Source organism: Marmota flaviventris, chromosome 11, assembly GCF_047511675.1.
Source record: "Marmota flaviventris isolate mMarFla1 chromosome 11, mMarFla1.hap1, whole genome shotgun sequence".
Classification (NCBI taxonomy): Eukaryota; Metazoa; Chordata; class Mammalia; order Rodentia; family Sciuridae; genus Marmota; species Marmota flaviventris.
Window position 1 is genome coordinate 47,074,212 of NC_092508.1, and position 22,566 is coordinate 47,096,777.

The 22,566-nt window shown below is 34.9% G+C and overlaps 1 protein-coding gene across 1 annotated transcript in view; it reads right to left on the reverse strand.

Moving 5' to 3' along the window:
• The window catches only part of Fam171b (family with sequence similarity 171 member B), a 68,512-nt gene that overhangs the window by 20,031 nt on the left and 25,915 nt on the right, over positions 1-22,566 (reverse strand). Inside the window, exon 2 of the mRNA XM_027943939.2 lies at positions 2,218-2,451. Within this exon, the coding sequence (XP_027799740.1) occupies positions 2,218-2,451 (234 nt within the window). The remainder of the gene's footprint in view (positions 1-2,217; positions 2,452-22,566) is intronic.

Genomic DNA, 22,566 nt, shown 5'->3' on the forward strand with positions numbered 1-22,566 from the left:
TCAGTGGTTGAATGCCCCCGAGTTCAATGCCTGGTACCAAAAAATAAAAATGGTTTGATCTTCTCTAATAGTAATTAATCCCTTCCCCCAGTAACAGCTTTTTACTCTAAGAACCTCTACAATGTAAAATAGCATGAACATCTGTATTTATTTATTTTAGGATCACGTCTAATATTTTAATTAGGTATATTTGTGAAATCCTTACCATGTTAAGTATACCTTCATTATTATGGGATTTTAAAGACTTTATTTACATATAGATCCAAATATTAATATTATAAGACAGTAGTTGCAATCTGTTCTATTAATATGATACATAAAGTTAATAGAGTTTAACATATAATTATCATCCCACAATCCTAAAAGAAAAAAAAAAAACTACTTAGTTTTAATAGGATGTTACACTTAAACAATGATAAACAACTTCTTACTATTCTGTTTTAAGAATGTTTCCTTTGGAGTTACAGGTAAGATTGGTCTATAGAAGAAAGAGAACACACACATAAGAGCATCTATTGATATCACCACTATTAGATCTTAGGATCACAGTACATTAGTTTTGTGAAAGATTTGGAGTACTTTTAAAGTAATCTTTGAATCAGGTTATTTTTATCTAGAATATTCTGTGTAATGATTATTGGCCTACTTCATCAGAAACCAGTATAATCATTTGTGTATCAGAAAGTTATTCATTTTATTGAACTTTTTAAGCTTTCTGCCAAATTTGGTGTAGAACATTTTATGACTCTAAAGTTTTTATGTATTCCTCTTCTTTTCTTTGTCTTTTATTGCCTGTTTTCTGTTTAGGTTAGCCAGATACTGTGTTTTCTTTTTAATTTCAAAGAATCAGTATTTTGTCAATTATCTCTTTTTTATATTTTCCTGTGTATATCAATCCACTTTAATCTTCATTAGTTCTTTTGGATCATTTTACCTGGTTTCTTCTTTCATTATTGTTTTTCTGTTTATAAATAGTGTGGTTAATTTCTTTCTTTGGGAAAAAAAAGCATATATTTAAAACACAAATCACATTAAGCTCATTCTTATTATGTTTTTCGGGTTATGACTTTATTCAAGTTTTACTTGTGCAAATCTTATATTAATTCACTTTTCATTTTATTTATCATTATCAATTCAAGAATTCAAATGTTTTCAATATGAAGCCAAATGAATTATCTAAATTCTAACAAGAACCCTATAATAAAAAGAGACTGATAATATAATGGGTCATCCTTCCAATCAGTCAGGGTTGCATTTCAGTATCTTATGTGGCACAACTTTCCCAATGTCCAATTAGTCACCCTAAGCCCTGCCAATACTTTCTTCAGTTTGTCTCTCATATTCCCCTATACTTTTCACTCCTTCTCCTAATCCAGGCTGTTGTCCCTGTACACCAGGAGCGCTGTCACAGTTTCTCAGTCAGGCTGAGTCAAGTTTAACACTGTTACTTATACACTGTTGCATAGATCCAGTTTCTATATTTAAACTCACTGTGCTCAAGAATCTACAATAACTGCCTTACTATTTAACATACAAATCTAATTCTTTTGTCTAATCTTTTCCAAAGGTTCTTCCATCATCTGTCCCCACTACCTGGCCCACCCTGCTTTTTACTAATCCTTTGAAAATGCCAATCAATCTATTACCACCTGCAGACAAGCTGTGTACAGAGCAGAGATCATGCTCACAATTCCTTTAGGCTTCTTTAGAAGAAAAATGACTTCATGATTGCTATGGTTTGAATGTTTATGCTCCCCCCCCCCAATTATACTGAAATCTAACCCCAAGGTGATGGCATTAAGAAATGGGGCCTTTTGTGTGGTAATTAGGTCAAGAGGGGAGAGCTTTCATGAATGAAATTAGTGCCCTTTAAAAATAGGCCAAAGGTAACTCCTTTTGGCCCCTTCCACCAAGTGAGGGCACAGTGAAAAGGTGCCATCTACATCCAGACCCTCACCAGACACCAGCTCTGCTGTTAGACTTCCCAGCCTCAAGAACATGAGAAATAAATCTGTGCTATTTACAAACCACCAATTTTCAATATTTTGTTATAGCAGCCCAAACAGACTATGTTTTCTTCACTGGCCTCCCTTCTTGCCGACTTCAGTAGACTTCTCTAAGAGAAAGTCATTTTCAGCTTACCAGAACAAGGTAGTCCCAAGAAAGAAAACACATATCATTTACATTTAGTGAATGCAAAGCAATTTAAATGCTTACTTGGCATTCTTCCAGTCTTCCAAGGCAAAGCAGTCAACACGTAGCCATCTTTGTAAGCAATAATGGTTAAGCTGAGGCCTAATTTATAGGGAACTTTTATCAACACTGCTCCATTGTTTTTAGTTACTGTGGAATTTGTCTTCGTGTAGTTTACAAATACTTCAACAACTGCTTGACTCAGGTATTGACGACTGATGATGTCATTCACCTGAACTTTTAGCATAAATACAGACACTGGAAGAGAAAAAGGCAGAAATTGTAACTTATTAGATCCTACAGTGCATGTCACTGTACTATAAAATGTCCCTCAACTCATTCAAATAATAGTACAAAACTGGTTAAAAGAAATATTGACGAAAGGATAAAAAGAAAAGAATTCAAGAAATTCATTTTTCTTCCTAAAGCTAAATAGATTCAAACACTTATTTTTAATAAGGCACAGTATTTTCTCTATTAAAAGAAAGCAGAACCCATTTCTTTTGACACATAAATATACTTTTACCCTGTTTCACTAATTCTAATGAATCAAGTTACAGAAATTTAATACTAATTCCAAATGCAGTCCAAATTCTTAGATAAAATACATCTGAGTACACACAGAAGTGCATGACTAATTCCTTTATTTTGTTGTGTTTTCTGGAAAGCAGAAGATGCTTTTTAGTTCCTAATATACAAAGTATTAAACAGAAATTATTCCCTAAAATATCAAAAAGAATTATGCATTAAGTACAGAAAAAAATTAACATAAAATGAAGAAAATTAGAGTTAAAGCAGTCTTACTCCTCAAGTAACAATCTTGACCATGTGTTTGCTGGCTTTCCTAATGATAGCGTCCAGCTAAAAAAGAATTTGTACCACTCTAAAAATGCCTTTGCAAGCATTCATCACAACGTCTTTGCCAAGCAATCACACATGTGCCTAGAATAATGATGCCCATCTCATTCCACCACCTTTCCTAACCCCATGCTCCTTCCACTCCCCTTATTCCCCTCTACCCAATCCAAACTTCTTCCATTCTTCCCCTGCCTGCCCCCATATGGATCAGCATCCACACATCAGAGAAAACATTTGGCCTTTGATTTTTTGGGATTGGCTTATTCTGTTTAGCATAATATTCTCCAATTCCACCTATTTACCTGCAAATGCCATAATTTTATTCTCTTTTAATGCTGAGTAATACTCCATTGTGTATATATACCACAGTTTCTTTATCCATTCATCTGTTGAAGGGCACCTAGGTTTGTTCCATAGCTTAGCTATTGTGAATTGAGCTGCTATAAACATTGATGTGACTGTATTACTGTAGTATGCTGATTTTAAGTCCTTTGGGTATAAACCAACAAGTGGGGTAGCTGGGTCAAATGGTGGTTCCATTCCAAGTTAAGAAATATCTTTTAAGGATTAACTATTTTGCTCTATATCTGCATAAACTGATTTTCACCTAACATTTTTTCTTTTAGCCAAGAAAAGCATGTCAGATAAACATATCCTAGTCAATGTTGACTATGCCATGATATTAATTTTAAAAAGGCCACTAAGCCTTGTCTATTCTTTGTTAAAATACACTGGACTTTAAATTGCTTTTGAATAATAGGCATTTTAAGTACAAACAGAACCAATTAATAACCACTCAATCCTAGGGAAGGTACAATGAAGAAAGTTAAAAAAAAAATTAGCTCTGATCCTTTACAAACCCTCACTAGAGAGACAGTGTTGTTTTCTTCCTTCTTACATATATTGGTAACAGAGAGGTCCGACTACTGGCCACAGCTTGGCCACAGCTAACCCACAGCAGTTGGGACAGGCATAAACTCAGGACTGCTCTCCTCAAAGCTTGTGCTCTTTTTTTTTTTTTTTTTTGGCGGGGGGTGGCAGGGACTGAACTCAGGAGCACTTGAACACTGAGCCATATCCCCAGCTTTATTTTTTGTATTTTATTTAGAGACAGAGTCTTACTGAATTGCTTAGGGCCTCACTGTTGCTGAGGCTGGCTTTGAACTCGCAATCCTCCTATGCCTCCTGGGCCACTGGGTTTACAGGTGTGCATCACCGCACCCTGCACAAAATTTGTGCTCCTAAGCCACTGCACTGTCTGATTATGTGCTTTCAAGCAATACTAGCCTCAGTTTGGAGGGTGGGGAGGAGAAGAATTGATTGAGAAAATGTAAGAGAAGGAATCCATCAGTCCTTAAACTAAGGATCCATCAGTCTGTGTGAGGCCTTGCTAATTTCCAAGACAGCCAATCTCACATACAGTCCTGTACTCCACAGTGACGTTTTGGTCATGAGCTAGCTACATGAATGCCAGTGGGCTTCTCAGATTGTAATACAGGTGAAGAACTCCTATTATTTATGGACAACATGGCCATCATAATGTCAGAGTACAAGGCTTTCCTTGTGTGTTTGTGGATATGCTGTTGGAAACAAACCATCTGTGCTGCCAATGCTATAAAAGCATATCACATACAATTGTGTACAATACGTAATGCTTGATGACAGGTAACAAGCAACTATGTTTCTGGCTTATGTATTTACTATGCTATTTACATTATTTTAGAATATACTCCTTTGACTTAGAAAGTCTTTTGTGAGATAGTGTGTCATGTTATGCTGACAGCAGACTATCTCACATCTACTCTGTCCAGCGGTTTGTATGAGTACATTCTATAATGTTCACACAATGACAAAATCACCGGATGATGCATTTCTCAGAACATTCTTGCCATCAAGAAATGTATGACTATATACAAGTAAATCTAAGGAAGAATTTCAAGACAAAATGTTGAAAAATGAAAGATATCCACAATTCTGTTTTCTTTCACATTTTTAATACTAGCCATGTGGGAAGTCAGATTATTTGTGAGTAGTCATTACTATCATTACTTTTTAGATTTTTAGTAGAGTGCTTGCCTCGCTTGTGTGAGATCCTGAGTTTGACCTCCAAAACTACCAAAAATAATAAAAATAATGGAAAAATAAATTTAGGAATGTCTGGTACTAAAAAGATCAGTTGAACTTTGGGTCTTAATGTCATCTGGTCCTCAACAATTTTTTTCCATCATATAAATGCAACTCATTAACTAAAACCATGTAATAATTTAAAATCATATATAAAGAACTGGGAATATATACACATTTCTGGTACAAAGCCTTTTATACATATTATCACAAAAAAATCTCAATATTCCTTTGTAAAATATATTAAGTTCATTCTGCCAATGAAGACATGAGGATTAAGACAGGTTAAGCAAGCTTCCCAAAACCACCAAGAACTCCAAAGCTATCTTTGTACCTTATAACACTGAGGTTTAGGGTCACATTACTAAAATTAACCCAAAGAACATAGGATCATGATCATCACTGAGAGTTTCAATTCTTATCTGACATCAATTTATAAGAAAAAACAAAATGTCTCCTAGCAACACACATACACACTTATAACAACCTATGGCCTCAAATTAAATGGGAAATAAAACTCTTGGGTAAAAAATAAAGTGTTGTATTGTAGATGACATGATGAACAGTTGAAAAGGTTCATCAGGTACAAAGAACTGTTGAGTACAGAGTACAGTACCCAGCCACCCATCCCCTAATCCTCTAGTCAAAATTTACTGAGCCACTTGCATAAAGTACCCCGCTAATACAGACTGCCTAGACAGAGACTCTCAGGACCTCAAAATGTGAATAAAGACACACAGAGGCTGATGGTTCTAGAGTTGAATATCCTAGAAAGGCCACAAGATCCTACCATTATGCTTTGAGCTCTGCCCTGGTCCTCTCCTACCAGAGACTGGGTTGTGCAGTCCTCTGGCAAATCTGTGAGCTCCACCATAATCCTTCCTGTGAAGTCCCTTTACTTACTGTAGCAACAGTCAGTTCCTGGTGCTTGTTCCTCAAGCAAGTGCCTTAAATGATATATACAGTGTATTTTATTAGCAGGCCACTCACTTTTCTAAGAGAAAGTAAAAGAAAGGAAGGATAATATTAAATACTTTTCTTTGACATAAGGAGGCTGACTCATAATGAGGTAGGGAGGGGGAGCATGGGAGGAATAGACAACTCTAGATAAGGCAGAGGGGCTGGAGGGGAAGGGACCGGGCATGGGGTTAGCAAGGATGGTGGAATGTGATAGACATCATTATCCAAAGTACATGTATGAAGACATGAATTGGTGTCAACATACTTTATATACAAAGAGAGATATGAAAAATTGTGCTGTATATGTGTAATAAGAATTATAATGCATAAAAAAGGTATTCAGTTTGGGGTATTAGAGCTCTAACTGGATTTATTTGCATTTAGGAAGAGTAATCCATTTTTCTTCATTGTGGTAGAATTAAAAAAAATTATTTTACTTTTATCTACATTAATATTGATTTGTAATTATTTTTATCATAAAACAATGACAGCTGAAGAACTTTAAAAAAAATAAAAACCATGACAAATCAGTTGAGAGAGAGGTTGGACATAACTGAAAGTTAAGGGGAAAATAACTAAAAGTTAATTAGCACTCCTTATTTAAATTTGATAATTGTGTTATTCAAAACAAATGTGCTTAAAATGGCTTCTTTGACAGCATATCAAGAAATGAGATTCCATGGGGAATTTATTAATCAATTTGTTTCAAATATCAATTTCAAAAATTCTCAGTCTTTGGAATCTCAAATTCCCCAAGTGTGGTAAAAACCTCAGTTAAATTCACAAAATAACTACATGCTCCATCTGTTTCATCCTTGAAAAAATACAGTTGCCAAAATAAACCACACACAACTCCTGACAATCTGAAGCTGTGTTTGATTCATAAAATGTTTTTTAAAGGTTTCCTGATCCAGAATGTATGATTTTATTTTTTTTAACATACAATGTTGCAAATTTTATGAGAAAATATATTTAGAAAAAAATTTTACAAAGGTCAAATTTTGATTATCGAAAATACTCTCCCTCTCTGATGGGATCCCCTGTAGCTGTACCTTTGATGGTTCAGGAGACAGTGCCTAATGGGAGATGGACCACCAGGGTCCTTTCTAGTTCAGCTTGGAAAAAGATAACTAGCTTCTGTCCTGAAATTGTTTCCTCCCCAATCCCATGGACACCATAAAAGCAGGAGAGACCGACACATACACACACATTTTATGTGAGACACACACAGATATCAGGCCCAAGGCCGAATATTACATGTGTTAACCAATTTCATCCTAACAAACCTGCAAGACATTTTCCAATGTTAAAGCAAGGAAATTGAGGCTAAAGCTGCAGAGTTCACAAGTTCTTCCTAGTCCACATCCCACTGTCTGTGCTCCACACTCTCTCACTGACTTGCTCTCAGCATACTTACTAGTGCACTCATTTTCCCTCAATCAATTCTGAGAAGGAAGTGCTCATTTACTATCTCTGAGTCTCTTTTCCCCATCCTGGAACCTGGTTTATCACTCACCCCAGTGCAAGGCACAGCTAAAGCAGCATGAAAAAAATAAACAAACCTTGGTCAAAGCAATTAACGAGACATGAACCTCACTTTATCCTTCAAATAGAAAGGAAAATTATAAGAATTACGTGCTCATATCTTAAATAGGATGCTTCTGACTTTTGTGGTGTCAACAGTTTGATCATGCAAATACCACTAGCAGCCATAAGCAATATATATCCACAATAATTTCTTCACTAGTTTTCTCCTCCAACAAAAGTACTTTGACATGTAGACTGGGCAGATTCCATGATTAAACATGTGATTTCAACCAGAAATGCAACTGTCTCCATAATCTACCTACTCTGCTCCATTGTGTATTTCAGCTTTTTATGAACATATTATTTTCTCTGTCACTTAATTATAATCATTATGTTTTGCCCACAAAATCTTCTTTTCAATATGTCACCCTTGGTTTAAAAATGGTTCAATACCAAATGATTTCAATTGCACCCTTAGGAAACATATAATTTAAATGTTGAGTAAAAATAAAATACATATCAATGAGCTAGGTCCTTTGGTTGCTGGTTACTATTTATCACATGATTAGAAGAAACATTATTATGTAGTTAGAATCACTAATATTTGAACAATAATGAATAAGTAGGTATAAAAGAATTTATTTTATATGTGTATCAGAACCAAGACTATAATGATTTTGTTATTTAAAAAAATAGGTCAAAACTCAAAGTTTAGAAAGGATTTTTAAAAATACTGCTAACTATATACTTGGGTGACAGCTATATCTTTATTTGGGATGGACTGATAACATTATAACCCCACCTCTTTTCAAGAGAATCTGACAAACTATTATGCTGTTATCATTGTGTAGGTTACAACTGCACATATGGAGAAACGACCTCATTTTCAGATTTCTGCTATAAAAATTTAACTTACTTCTTTCCTACTTGTGTTGCAAGCATCTCAATAATCACTTAATAATGAGATTATTGTAGATGCTTACAACATAAATAGAACGTTTTTTTCCTCTTTAGGAACATACTACAACTTTTTATCTCTATAGGAATAAAATGCTAAAATGGAAGCTTTCATAAACAGATAAACAGACCACGGGTCAAATTTCTAAAAATAAGTAAATAAATAGTTTGATGAAATAAATTCAAAAGTCTTTACTAAATTTTAAGTACTCTAATGAGAACTAGGAAAAATGAAGAGCACAAAAATATAGCTGAATAATGTATTTTTCTCAGAATAATTAGAAATATTACTTCCATGAATTCACTAACAAATATTTAATGACTACCTACCTTGGGTCAGACCTACAGTCTGATTAACAGAACACAGTCTTGCCTTGAGGGCAATTTATTCATGGAAAAAAAAAAAAAAAAAACCCTGCATAAATTCTAACAATAAAGGAGTTTAAAAAGTAATGTTGAAACACACATAAGAACTTTTTATAGTATCTAACATAATCTATGAGATTTAGACACTAGTTTATAATATGCATAATTCCTATAAGTATCCAAAAATATGGATCTAATATCTACTATGGAATTGGTCCATGCTGGTTTTCTGAACAGGGAGAATGTCTATTTTTTGTTATTGTTGTTCCAATCAGTTATACATGACAGTAGAAAGCTCTTTAATTCACTATACACAAAAGGAGCAGAATTTTTCACTTCTCTGGTTGTACGTACGTTTTTAGTTCAGATCTCAAATTCAAAGACCTGCCAGGGGTGTGTTTTGCTTTTTTCCGTGTTTGTCTTTTCTCTCCATAGAGAGAGCTTCTTGAAAAACAACAGTGTTTTAAACTCAGCCCTGTGTTTTGCCAGAGTTCAATAAGGGATGACAAATAAATACAGAAGAGAAAAAGAGACAGGGAAGGAGATGAAGATGAGGAGAGAAAGAGTGAATGAAAGGAGAAATGGAGAGGGAGGAGAACGGAGAACATCAGAAATGACCAGTCTCTTCTCTGGGAGAAAATGACCACTGTAGGATTTGCCCAGGAGCCATCTGAAATTACAGGCAGCTTTACAGTGCCAGTATGATGTGCAAAATCATGAGTTTATTCCCACAGTTGCCAGTGAAAATATTTTACTTTACTACAATAATCACAAAAATAAATACACGTTAAGATTTCTCTTGATTTGGGAAATTAATACAACTTTTCTTTCTTTTTCTTGAGCCATCTAGCCTGGACATTTTAACTAGAGAATGCATAATAATAAAATTTCTTAAATAAATATAAGGAAAACAATCACAGTGAAGATTAAATTTTATCCTTATTATTAGAAACCAATACCAAAAAAAAAAAAAAAAAAAAGGAGTTCCAGAGGTCTTTGTCTCAGGGTACTAGTACAATTTCCTTATTTAATTGGAATGAAAGCTGAAGGTTTAGAGAAGAGCCAAGAACAGCAAAAGAGATTATGAAAAGAGAGGACCTTATAATTATGCATTCTGTAAAGCAGAGAGGGAAAGGACTTAAACAGTTTAATCTTCACAGCATTTCAAATAGGGACACACAAGCCTCCTTTTAAAGGAACAAAGGGTGCTGAATTTAAAAAAACAAAAACCCAAGTAGAAAAGATTCCTTTTTTTTTACTTGAGTCCCAGAACTGGATCCGAAATTCTTTTTGGCTTTGGAGTTTAAAAAAAAAAAAAAATAGTGTGCATGTTTGAGGAGAAAATATTTATTTGCAGTAAACTATTATTCATTTCAAAGAAAATGTCAAATCAAAGAGAATAGGGACATAATCTCCAAAGGCGAAAAATACTATGGAACAAATAAAATACACATTTTCCTCATTAGAACTGAAGGCTTGAGTAAGTGTGGTTCATCAAAACTAATGAAATGGTAACATAAAAGAGTCTTTATAATTTAAGAACTAGCACAATGACAGACAACTGAAAAGGAACAAATGCGAGCACTGAGCCATTAGTATTTGGACCCAGATGCTTCTTGCCTACCCAAAGGGTCCTTTTCCTCAATGAAAATAAATAATCTGATTCAAGGTCCTACAACATACTGTCCAGGCTCACTGCACAGGCATTTCTCATCCCAACTTTTTTTCTTCCCAATTTTTCACCCTGCTTTTAATAACTTATGAAATTACTTACGAATGTATCTAACACAGGTTTTTTCTTGTTGTTGTTGTTTAATATGCTTTGGGTTGCAGATGGACACCATATCTTTATTTTATTTTTGTGGTGCTGAGGATTGAACCCAGTGCCTTCCACATGTGAGATGAGCACTCTACCACTGAACTACAATCCCAGCACTATTTAACACAGGTTTGTTAAGTATACTGTATGTGAAGTCACAGAATACAGAGCATCAGAAAACTAAAAAACATTTTGTTAATTAAGGTATTTGAAAAAGCATTAGTCATGGCTGCTATGGAAGTACTAGATACCTCAGTCAAAATAAAGTATAGAAAAGGGTTCTTTTGTGGAGACCAAAGTAGATGTTTTTTATGGTTATAGTGATTTATGAAATTGAGTTTTGAAGGCACGTGGGAGAACTGTGAATAGGGTAGCCCTCTGAAATCTGGGAACTCAATCACCCATCCTTAAGACGGCTCAGTCATCCGCTCTGCACCGAGGCCTTCTCCAGAGTGGGAGGGGATGCTGGGGGAAATGGCCTTCCTCTTCCTTTGAACTAACAGGGCTCAACTCAAGCAGAGTGTTCACCTACGGTCAGGGTGATGTTGGCATCACAAATGAAGAGAGAGGGGAAGTAGTGAGCCTTTTCATCTGAATTAATTCAGAAAAAAAAATGTAAAGACTGAAAAAAGACCAATCCAGTTATGAATAAGATTGAAAAAAAAAAGACAGAAATAAGTAAACTGAGAAAACATGAAAAACAGCTATTCCTTACTAGAGGAAGGAGAGGAATTTACCAATTCATCCAACAAGCATATACTAACTCACATCATCTACCCTAAGAATGAATGTCCTTGTCTGATGATGTGCCCCACTGTCTCTCTGGGCTTATTTCCCCTTCTTTACCCTGACTCATGCTGATCCACTGTAGCCTCCTTAAACTTCCCTGAACATGCCAGTCATGCTCCCACTTTGGGTCTTCACACAAGCTGTTACTTCTTCCTAGAATTCTATTCTCTTAAGTATATAAATGGTTCATGCCCTCATCTCCTAAAGTCTGTCAAAATGATACTTCTCATGATTCTTATTCTCCCAAGCCCTTTACCCTGTGTTTCAGAAGTCCCAGACTACCGTCAAGTGGTGATTCACCACAAGATCTCATGACTGGATGACAGGTTATACCCACAGCTAAGGTTTATTACAGCAAATTGTAAAGAATAAAACAGGAGAAAGATTCAATATGAATGGCAAAGTTCTCAGAGATCAGCATAGGATTCTGAGTCCTTCTCATTCTGGGATTACAGACCACGTTTTCTCTAGTTGTAAGTTACAGGTACACATGTAAAGTGTCTCTGTGGAAGGAAGGCCAATCAAGTCTTAGGGTCCAAGGCAGTCATAAGACACATTTTTGTTATATAGCAACTCAGTAGAAACACCGGATCCTGCATAAGTACCAGGAGCATATCATAAACTTGCTAAATAATCCTGAGAAGTCTTGACACGCTGAAAAGATGCCCTATTGCTCCAGACATATAAATCATCATCATCATCAATTAATAACGTAAGAACACATCCAGGGCTACTTCCCAAGGAGCTAGCTGAGGACAATCATGGTTCCAGGCTTCATGACACACAAAAACTGAGCAACCAGACCTGCTATATTAACACTCTCCTCATGCTCTGATCTATTTTTCCATAATTACTTCCACATTATCTTCTTTACACATGTATACTTGACTCATTATGATCATTTTCTGTCTCCCCAACTAGAATGATAACTCTGCAAGGTCATGAGCTTTTTCATTTACTGTGATAGCCTCAAACATCAAGACTCATTTTCTAATGAATGAATAAGTGAATTAATAAATGAAGTCCTTTCTCTAGTGCCATCAGTTGGGACCACTTGATTCAGAACCATTTAATGATTGAAAGGAAGGATGTAAGTATGTAAAATGAGGTATATAAGCCTTAAGCAGGGGGTATAACAAGGAAAAACACTGCATATGCCACCATTTCTGTGCACAGACTATAAGTTAAGTACTTTAGCAAAGTGCAAATTTTTAAATTCTTTACCACTTCCTTCAGCAACTTTAAGAAGATTATTAACTCTTGTGATTTTGAGAAATGACTTCAAAATACAAAATTAGGAGAACTGTTGTTGCTTTCCATAGAAAAACAAATGTGATTACATTTTATCAATTAACTACTACATGATTTTAAATAATTAATTGAAAAAACATTGGAACCAAAGTTGAAGCTAGCAATAAAATGAGAACAAGCAGTACAGCTGGGGGTGGGGAGCTAGTGCTAGACTTAAGTTTCTTAATAAACTGCTATTTAAAAGGAGTCATTCACCAGGAATCTCTGAATAGTACATTTTCCCCTTAGGTATTTCAAATATACTGATGATAGAATATGTGGCAAAGACAAAAAGACCTTTGGGGAATCAACAATTACTGAATGTTACCTCTCATGAATCTAACAATGTAAGTCTGGTTAATTTTCTTAGCTAGGGTACAATGCCCCCTTGGGGATGAATTAAGAGTGAATTACTTGAATTGAATACAAGTACTCTAGACTCCTTTGCAACACAGTGACACAGTGTCCTTAAGTATGCCCAATTTAGTGTAATTGATGGATAGACCAGAGAGAACAATATCATCTCCAGGCCAAAAGGAGAATCAAGTGATTGCTATTTGCATAATTAACACCCTGAAAAAGGATTTAGCTTCTAAAACTGTAAATGTTACTCAAAAACTATCCCCCCACCTAACAATTTTCTCTCAAAGTTTCTAAAAAGGATGCAATATCTCCAAACAGCAAATAATTGTAAAGTATGAATCTGTTTTGATTACATAACTCTAAACCAGAGAACCTGGGGTCACAAAAGAAGTGCTTACTCCAGTCCATGGTTTAACCCATTTAGCAGAATGAGCTTTAAGGTGAGTCTGTCTTCCAAATGCAAAGACCAGTGACCTGCACCACATGCCAAGAAAACTTTGCCCTAAGCTTGACATCTCTAAATTCCCAGTCCCCTGTATTCTATAGCAGTGTTTTCTTTATCATTGGCATAAGCTGCATTCAAATTTCAAACACATTTAATGTTTGAAAAATGTAAAAATGTAACAAAAAAATAATGTTGGTCTCAAAGAATGTGATACTTAAAAATACATATTAGCACAGTGCCTTGAATTTAGTTTTTTTCTTCTTTTAAGTACCCATTTTTAGTGGTTCCACATCTTAATGCTGAAAAGAAATAGTGTAGCTAGTTTTCCTCTCAGAATGTACACAGATGTTTGGCAATCATATATCTAACTGAATCACTCGAACAACAAAAAATTATAAATAAATAGTGTAAATGCCTTTTCTAAAAATAAAAAAATAATCACATGCCTAAGATTGGAGGCCAGTTTCCAAACTATTCTCAAAGTCACCAAAATGAAAACAAACTCACAGGAATGCCAAAAGATATTTTTAAATTTTTCAAGCAAACACAATGATACTAACATTTGCTGGACACCACACAAACTCAAGAGAATTTTCAATCTCAACGTTAGAAAATAATACTCAATTCAATGGCATCACATTTTTGTGAAGTTGGGTTTTCAGCGACTGCTCTGAGAGCGAGCAAACACTATATTAAAATGAAATATGAACAGGAAATGAGAGTGGCAGGATTCAATCTTACAAAAAGTTGATGGTCATACAGTGCTTGACACACACATCACATCAAGTAACAGCAAATATGTGTTATTTGACTACTAGGTTATTAAAAGTTTTTTTTTTAATAAGAAAAATAAGAAACTTACTAGGGCACTAAGGAAACAGAACCAAAAAAGTTAGAAGTCTCTGTTTGTGCAGTCTTTATTGTCCACACTTTCATTAAGCACCTACTACATACAATATCTATACTAATCACTGAGAGATAAAAATCAGTTGCCTTCAAATACAAACATGAATCAGTTGGAGAGACTCATAATGAATGCCAAGAAAATTACAGATAAAATGTTTGAGAGTTCAGACTATACAATTAAATTATACTGGTTAACAAAGTTAAATGAGAAATATGTTACATATGAACTTTTAATGAACATCTTGCTAAAAGGTACTATTCACTTTATTGCCTTAGTAAGAACATTCCGGAAATGTTCTTTTTATTTGAAAAAGTCTAGTATCATAAATATGCACTTACTTAACTATTTTCTGGATGCATGACTGATTGAATGAGTAAAAAGTGAAATGTTGAATGAGAATCTTCCAAAAACTCAAAATTAGCAATTCCTATAACATGTTACTATTGTTACCTTCTCCAGAATACTCAATTCTCTTGGCTGAGGACAGCAGTGTTGAATCCTGATCACATGTTAGACTAACCTGGGGACTTCTGCTGTGCTCCCTGGCCCCAACCCAGTCTAATTATGTCAGAATCACTGCAGATGGGGTCCAGGGAATTGTATTTTTAAAAGGTCCCAGATGATTTTGGTGACTGTCCAAGGCCAAGAACCACTGAGATATAATAGGTCAAAGGCATAAACTGTTAAGAGCTTCTTGACATGTATTGCTAAAATGCTTTCCAGAATGTGACCAATTCATACTGTAAAGAGGAAAGTATTCCAATTTTATTTTACCATAGTCAATTTATCCATGTGGTTACTCCTGTCTCCCTGGGGAGTGAATGTGAGAATGATTTTAAAGCTTTACTGAAAGTTCTTTCTGTTTTCCTTTAACTTACCTTTCATTCACAACATTGCTAGTTGTTTTATTTTATTTTTTTTCACAACACCCTCTTGATAAGTTGAGAAAGCCCTTAGGAAGAAAATCAAATAGACAAACAAAAGCCTGACAAAGGACAATGAGAACCCAATAGATATTCTTTTGTTGTTTTGCAATTCCATGGGTGAATTCACATACTTCATTCACAGTAAAATAAAGTGGAAAGGACTTAATAAAACATTCATTTTTCCCTTTTACCAAAGTGTTCTCTCCTTATTCTATCTACATGCAAAATATGTTTAAACCAATGAAAGAGAAAATGGAACTTACTTAGAAACTGCCAGACACACACTTCAGCACGTCATTTAGAAAGGGTCTAAAACCTGCTGTCAGCATTTCATTTAAGCAGATGATCGAGACCCCTTATGCTGAGAGTGTGGTTAGGTTTAAACAGAAGGTGTCTCAGAATTCTCCCTAGTGTTTCTTGAACACCTTAGTATAATGTAGCATTTTTCCCTGTAATTTGATATATGAAAGGAGCACTGACAAGTAAATAGAGACCCAGGTGCCATAAGAACAGGGTGTGCCTGAGATGTTAGCCCAGCAGGAACAGTATCCTATATTGGCAGACACTGCCAGTGTTAAAAGCAGCAAGAGAGAAGAATCAGACAAAAATAAATAAATAAAAATTTGTTTAGGATCTGGCAACTGATGCAATATTGAAATTTAAAATGTGCTGAAATTTAAGAAAAGTAACCATTCTTAAACTTATTTCTTCAATGAAAAATATTAAATCGAAAGATCTTAAAATAACAAAGCAGGTATGACACAATGCTTATGTTGTACATATTTTGCATGAAAGGAAAGCCCATTGGTAGCACCTCAATAGTCTCAAAAGATAAAACAGCCATTAAATTTACTCCAGCAAACATTTATTGAGGCTGATCAGGCATTAAGAAGGTGCAAAGCCCAGCAGAAGCATATATCACAACAGCTTCTGTTTATTCAATACCTTGTCAGTACCTACATTAAAATTTTCATGCATTTTAGTATATTTACTCTTCCCTGATTTCAAGCCTAAAGAAGTTAAAAATCTACTGGAAAGAGCATATTTTAAAAATGAGACTAACATAGTGTTAATGGGTATACAAAAAAAGAAAGTATTAATTCTGAGGAAATTTGTTATATTTTCCGTTAGGAATTAGTTAAGATTGAAGTTGGAAGAACGCATTTTCAAAATCTAGAGTTTAGGCAAGGACATATCAGGAAAAAAAAATAACAACATGAGAAAGATTACCAAGGTTTTAAAATTGAAAAAAGGAAAAGAAATGTGGTGTTAGTGTAATGACAGCCAGATGTAGCAATAAAGATAAATTAGTCTGGGAGCAATGGGAGATGACTGGATTCATTCCACCACCGATGCAATGAAGGTCGATCAGTGCATGACAAGATCTTCCTTTTATAAAAGGACTTCTATGGGAGCAATTTGTAAAATGAACTCACTAGTGAGACACTGGAGGTAGCTACTGAAATAGTTTAGAAGCAAATAAAGTCAAGATTAGAGCAAAAGCAGCAACAGAGAAGAATCAGACAAAAAAAAATCATTTGGGATCTGGCAACTGATGCAATATTGAAATTTAAAATGTGCTGATAGTTTTGTGCTTTAACAACTAGAAAACCAACTGTAATATTACTCAATAAATAAATATTACCGAAATGTCCAGCAAGGTGACAGGTTGTCTCTGATGGTCAAACAGAAAAAAAAAATAACAATAATCTCTAATCTATGAGCTAGATAGTCTAATGGGAGGCCAAAGTCAAATCAATAGGCCATTTCAACCGAGCAGACTGTGCTTCAGTGACTCAAGTGCTGTGGAAACACATAGCAAGGACAAAAAAGCCAGACCAGCAGGATCCAGAATGACTCCTCATTAAAATGAAAGCAGATGCCACAAAGTCTCTCCTCACCTTAACTAGCAGTCTCTCCAGACAGTACAGAGTTCTAGGCTGGCAAGCAAAGACACCAAGGTCTAAAACAGCAGAGAACAGGAACTGCAGGTAGGAAAGCCTCACTACGGCAAGGAAAGGAGGGAGGAGCATGAAAGGTAGAAGCAGCATCTGAGCAAAAGCCCCTATAATGATACAGTCATCCACTGTGTTAGAAAGAAAACACAAATGATCTTTCAAAGTTTGCTCATCCCAGTGACTCTGACATAACACCATTTAAATTCTCTCTCCATCTTATAGCACAACAGTAATTCTTTAATCTTTAATGCTATTGAGAATCTAGTTAATCAATATGATCTCTCCTTATACTCCAAAAATAAAAAATCCCATATTCACACAAATACTCTATGTGGGAATTCATCCAACAGACTCCCATGAACTAAGGTATTCTAAGTATTGATAGGGATATCATCACATTTCATGGTTCACATTTTTTCAAACAAGAAAGGGATAGATTGTTTTAACTACCACTGCTAATTTTGTGGATAAACTCTGTCATTCTCTTATAGAATGGCTCTTGCCGTAGACAATAGAGCCTAACAGCCAAAGTTCTAACCAAGGACCATCCCCATTACCTGGGTCATTGTGGCAAGTTATACAATCTGTTTGAATTTCATAGGTAAAATTTAGGCAATGACAGCACCTAACAAATATGCCTCAGAAGAGTAATGACAGAATTATATGAAATAACATCATCAATGTACACAGAACAGCACTTAGCCCCAAAGTACATATTACTAGATTTTGGTATTATTATTCCATACTTATAAGTATTTATAACTTTTGAACACACATCTCCTGATATTTTTGAAAGGATGTTTTGACATTTCCAAGGGCCGCCTCAGAAAAATTAGCACTTATGTTAGTGTGAATAATTTGACTCTTCTGGAAATTTTTCTTTCATTTTAAGGAAGTCTATAGAAACACTATTTCTATGTAACTAAACCTCAATAAAATATTTTACATAAAATACCATTTATGATATAATGGAATGGGAATGTTGGTATTTACTAAAAAGTCTTAGAGCAAATTTTGATAAATGATTCACATTTGTGAGTTACCAAAACATGTGATTTGTTTTTATTTTTTTTTTAGGCAACAATATTAATCTCGTATTTAAACATCAATTTAATTGATCTGGGATGAACTGGAGAGAAAAGAAAGTCTAGTTAAATAAGAAATTTTATGTATTCAACAAATATTAAATACATAAGAAATGTTAGCACTAGGGTGGATTATAACACTCTTGCCTGATGAGTCATTATGTTCTAGGTAATCTCATATATTAGGTCATTTTAAGTCTCAAACATCTTAGGCACCATTCTTCCCAATTTAAAAATGACAAATAGGGGCTGGGATTGTGGCTTAAAGGCAGAGAGCTTGCCTAACATGTGTGAGGCACTGGGTTCGATCCTCAGCACCACATAAAAATAAAGGTATAGAAAAAAAATGACAAGTAATTTGCTCAACATCTCATTCCTAGACAGTCAGGAAGACAGTGCCTTGTCAAATAAAAATATCCCTTCTCAAGTTGAAAAATTGGGGCACCCCATGATGTGACAGCAACCAATAAGAAGATTCTAGAATATTAGATGGACTTTCACATAGTTGTTTTTGCTAACTCAAATAATGCCCCAAGGCGTATTGGAGCAAATTTATTAAATACCAAGTAATATATTTAGATTTGGGGGTGGAAAAAGACTATAAGTTGCTCTGAAGAAACTATATAATAATCTAATTTTTGAAGGTGTCAATTCAAAGTATGCTACATACAAGAAAAGAAATTCCTACACTCCCAAGATAGGGATTGTTCTCTAACCATTGTAATAACAACAACAAAAAAAAGAGCTTTAATATTCTTCATCAATATATGACAATCCTGCAGCCTTGGAATCACTGGAAATGTTTGAAAGTTGGTTAACCAATCATTGGGAACCTGTCTCAGTAAGACAACCAATCAGTGACCAGCACCCCTAAGCATAAGCCAATCAGGAATGTACTCATTACAGTGATCTGCTTCTGAGTACCAATCCAACCAGTCTCCCATGAGAAGGCAGCTTCCACAGCCAACATATTCCTACCATCACCATGGGAAATCCTCCAGTCCCAATATTCAATGCTTCCTCAAAAAAAAAAAAAAAAAAAAAAACCTATATTATAATCCACAAGAAAGACTGCCTGACCAGCAGAGCTCTCCCTATCAGCAAATAAATAATAATTCAGTTTTATTTTTTCAGGTATGATAGTCTCATTCTATGACACACACTGTGTTGTTCCAGGCCTTAGCAGACACTGAATACAGTATTTCCTACATTATTAAATAATTTGCAAACATTCTTCCAAGCCTAGAATTAAATCTCTCACACCAATACTATGTATGACATGAAATCATTTGCCTTATAGATCCTTTTCATTTTGAATGCTTCTAAGACAATATTACTTCATACATAATTTAAAAGAATATAATACATATTTAAACAGAAATGATGCAACAATTATATTGAGGATTTAAAAAGCATGTATGCTTTTAAATATTCCAATATTTCTCAAAGCTTTTTCAGAACTAGAAAAACAACATGCAAAGTTTTTAAAGTTGTATTTTTGTTGTTGTTGTTTTCTTCTGTAAGCAAGTTAGATTTCATGTTAAAGATAATCTTGTTAAGTATCTGGGGAATGAACCTGGTCTACATTCTTCTAAGGGGAAATCCTTGACCCAATATTGAAATCAACAATGGAGCAGGTTACTGGGCCCCAATCCAAGATCAGATTAGTGGGCAGCAAGACCTGGAAATCTGCATTTAATTTTTTTCCAAGGATTTAAATCATTTCATTATGTTTCTATCTTACACTTTTGCTATGGTTTAGATATTAGGTGTCTGCTAAAAGCTCATGGATGAGACAATTCAAGAAGGTTTAGAGAAGAAATCATTGGGTCATAAAAGCCTTAATCCAATCAGCGAATTAATCCCCTGATAGGATTAACTGAGTGTAGGTTGAAGGCAGATAGGGCGTGGCTAGAGGAGGTGGGTCATTGGGGGCATACCTTTGGGGTATATATTTTGTATGTGGCAAGCCATTTCCTTACACCACACTCTTCTGCCATGATGTTCTGCCTCACTTCGAACCCCAAAGAAGGAAGCCTGCTGTCTATGGATTGACACCTCTGAAACTGTGAGCACCCAAGTAAATTTCTCCTCTTCGAAAATTGTTCATGTTAGGTCTTTCAGTCACAGCAGTAAAAAAGCTGACTAAAACAACTTTATACAAAAATAAATTCCAAATAGGCAAAGATTTAATTATGAACAGAAACAGTTTTAGAATCAAGTTCTGAGATAGTTGTTTCGTTGTTACATCAGATTAGATAAGGAAGTATTAAACTAAATAGGTGAATGTGATGATTAGTAAATATTGCTAAATTAAGATGTAAAAAATGCTGCCACAAGATTCTAAAAAGCAACATTAAAAGCAAGTCAGATACTAGAAAAAGCAATGTACAAAACATATAAACTAAAATATGTATATTCAAAAGAAAGAAAGAACTAAAAAGATAACTCACACAAAAGAAAAATGGAAGAGGAATAATGGGGAGAATATACTGTGCAGTTACCTCCAACCAGAAAATACAAAATTTACCACTACTTTTTTTTTTAATTGTTTAGTTGTTGATAGATCTTATTTATTTATACGAGGTGCTGAGAATCGAACCCAGTGTCTCGCACATACTAGGAAGGCGCTCTACAACTGAGCTAAAATCCCAGCTCTTTCCACTACTTTTGAAAGCTATTTGGACACATATAGAAACAGAAACACTGAAAATGTATACCCCATACAAGCCAGCATCCCATTTCTTTTTATGAACCCTAGATAAATTCTTCTACACATCTAAAAAGAGACACTTACTAGATCGATCAAGCTTCCTGCATAATAAAAAAAATAAATAAAATTTAACTGTAGTCTATCAGAGTGGCTTATTTATATAACAAAATGTTATGTAAAAATATCAATTAAAATGCTTAATTTTGTTTCTGGTCCTGTGATGAGGCAGTACCTCAGGACAGAAGAGAATGACACAGCAAAGCTGCTCACATCCTTGTGGCCAGGAAGCAGGGAGAGAAAGGGAACAAGGAGCCATGGATCCTTTCGGGTCAGGTCTCCAGTGACCTACTTCCTCCAACTAGACCCATCTACTGCAGTTTCTGCCACTTCCCCCAAAAATCCATTCAATGAATCCATAAGTGGATTAGTCCACTAGTGAGGTTAGCACCCTCAATTTCCAATCATTTGCCAAAAGTCCCTCCTTTAAATACTGCGGCATTGGGATGGGGATGTGGCTCAAGCGGTAGCTCGCTCGCCGGGCATGCATGCGGCCCAGGTTCGATCCTCAGCACCACATACAAAGATGTTGTGTCCGCCGATAACTAAAAAATAAATATTAAATACTGCTGCATAATACAAGCTTTCAATACAGAAGCCTTTGGGGCACATTCCAGATCCAAACTATAATAATGTATATGTACAGCTATTATAATTTTTAAACACAAAAAAGATTGACACCCATTTCAGGACAGTTATTAATTCTGGGTAAGGATAGAAATGGAATGAGAATGGGGCTTGATTCCATCTTTAATTTGATTTCTTAAAAATGAAGGAGAAAGGGGCTAGGGTTGTGGCTCAGTGGTAGAGCATTTGCCTAGCATGTATGAGGCACTGTGTTTGATTCTCAGCACCACGTATAAATAAATGAATAAAATAAAGGTCTATTAACTAAAATATTTTTTTAAATGAGGGCGAAAGAAATGTGAAGCAAATATAACAAAGGCTAATACTGGATTAATCTTAACAATTAAGTACCTAGGTATTTGTTTGGAATCTTTTATAATTAATTTTTTAAAATAAAAATAGTAGTAGTTGGGGAAATAACTATCATGGTGAATATGTGAGAAAATATAAATCAAAATCTTAGTTTCTATTTCCTTAAGTTCTACCAGCTAGCCTTATATTTAGAGACAAACAGAAAAATAAAATTCTCCTTATTCCTTTCTAGTCACTACCATTTATGTAGGTTCTAAAACTGTGCTGATTAAAAAAAAAATCAAATAAGA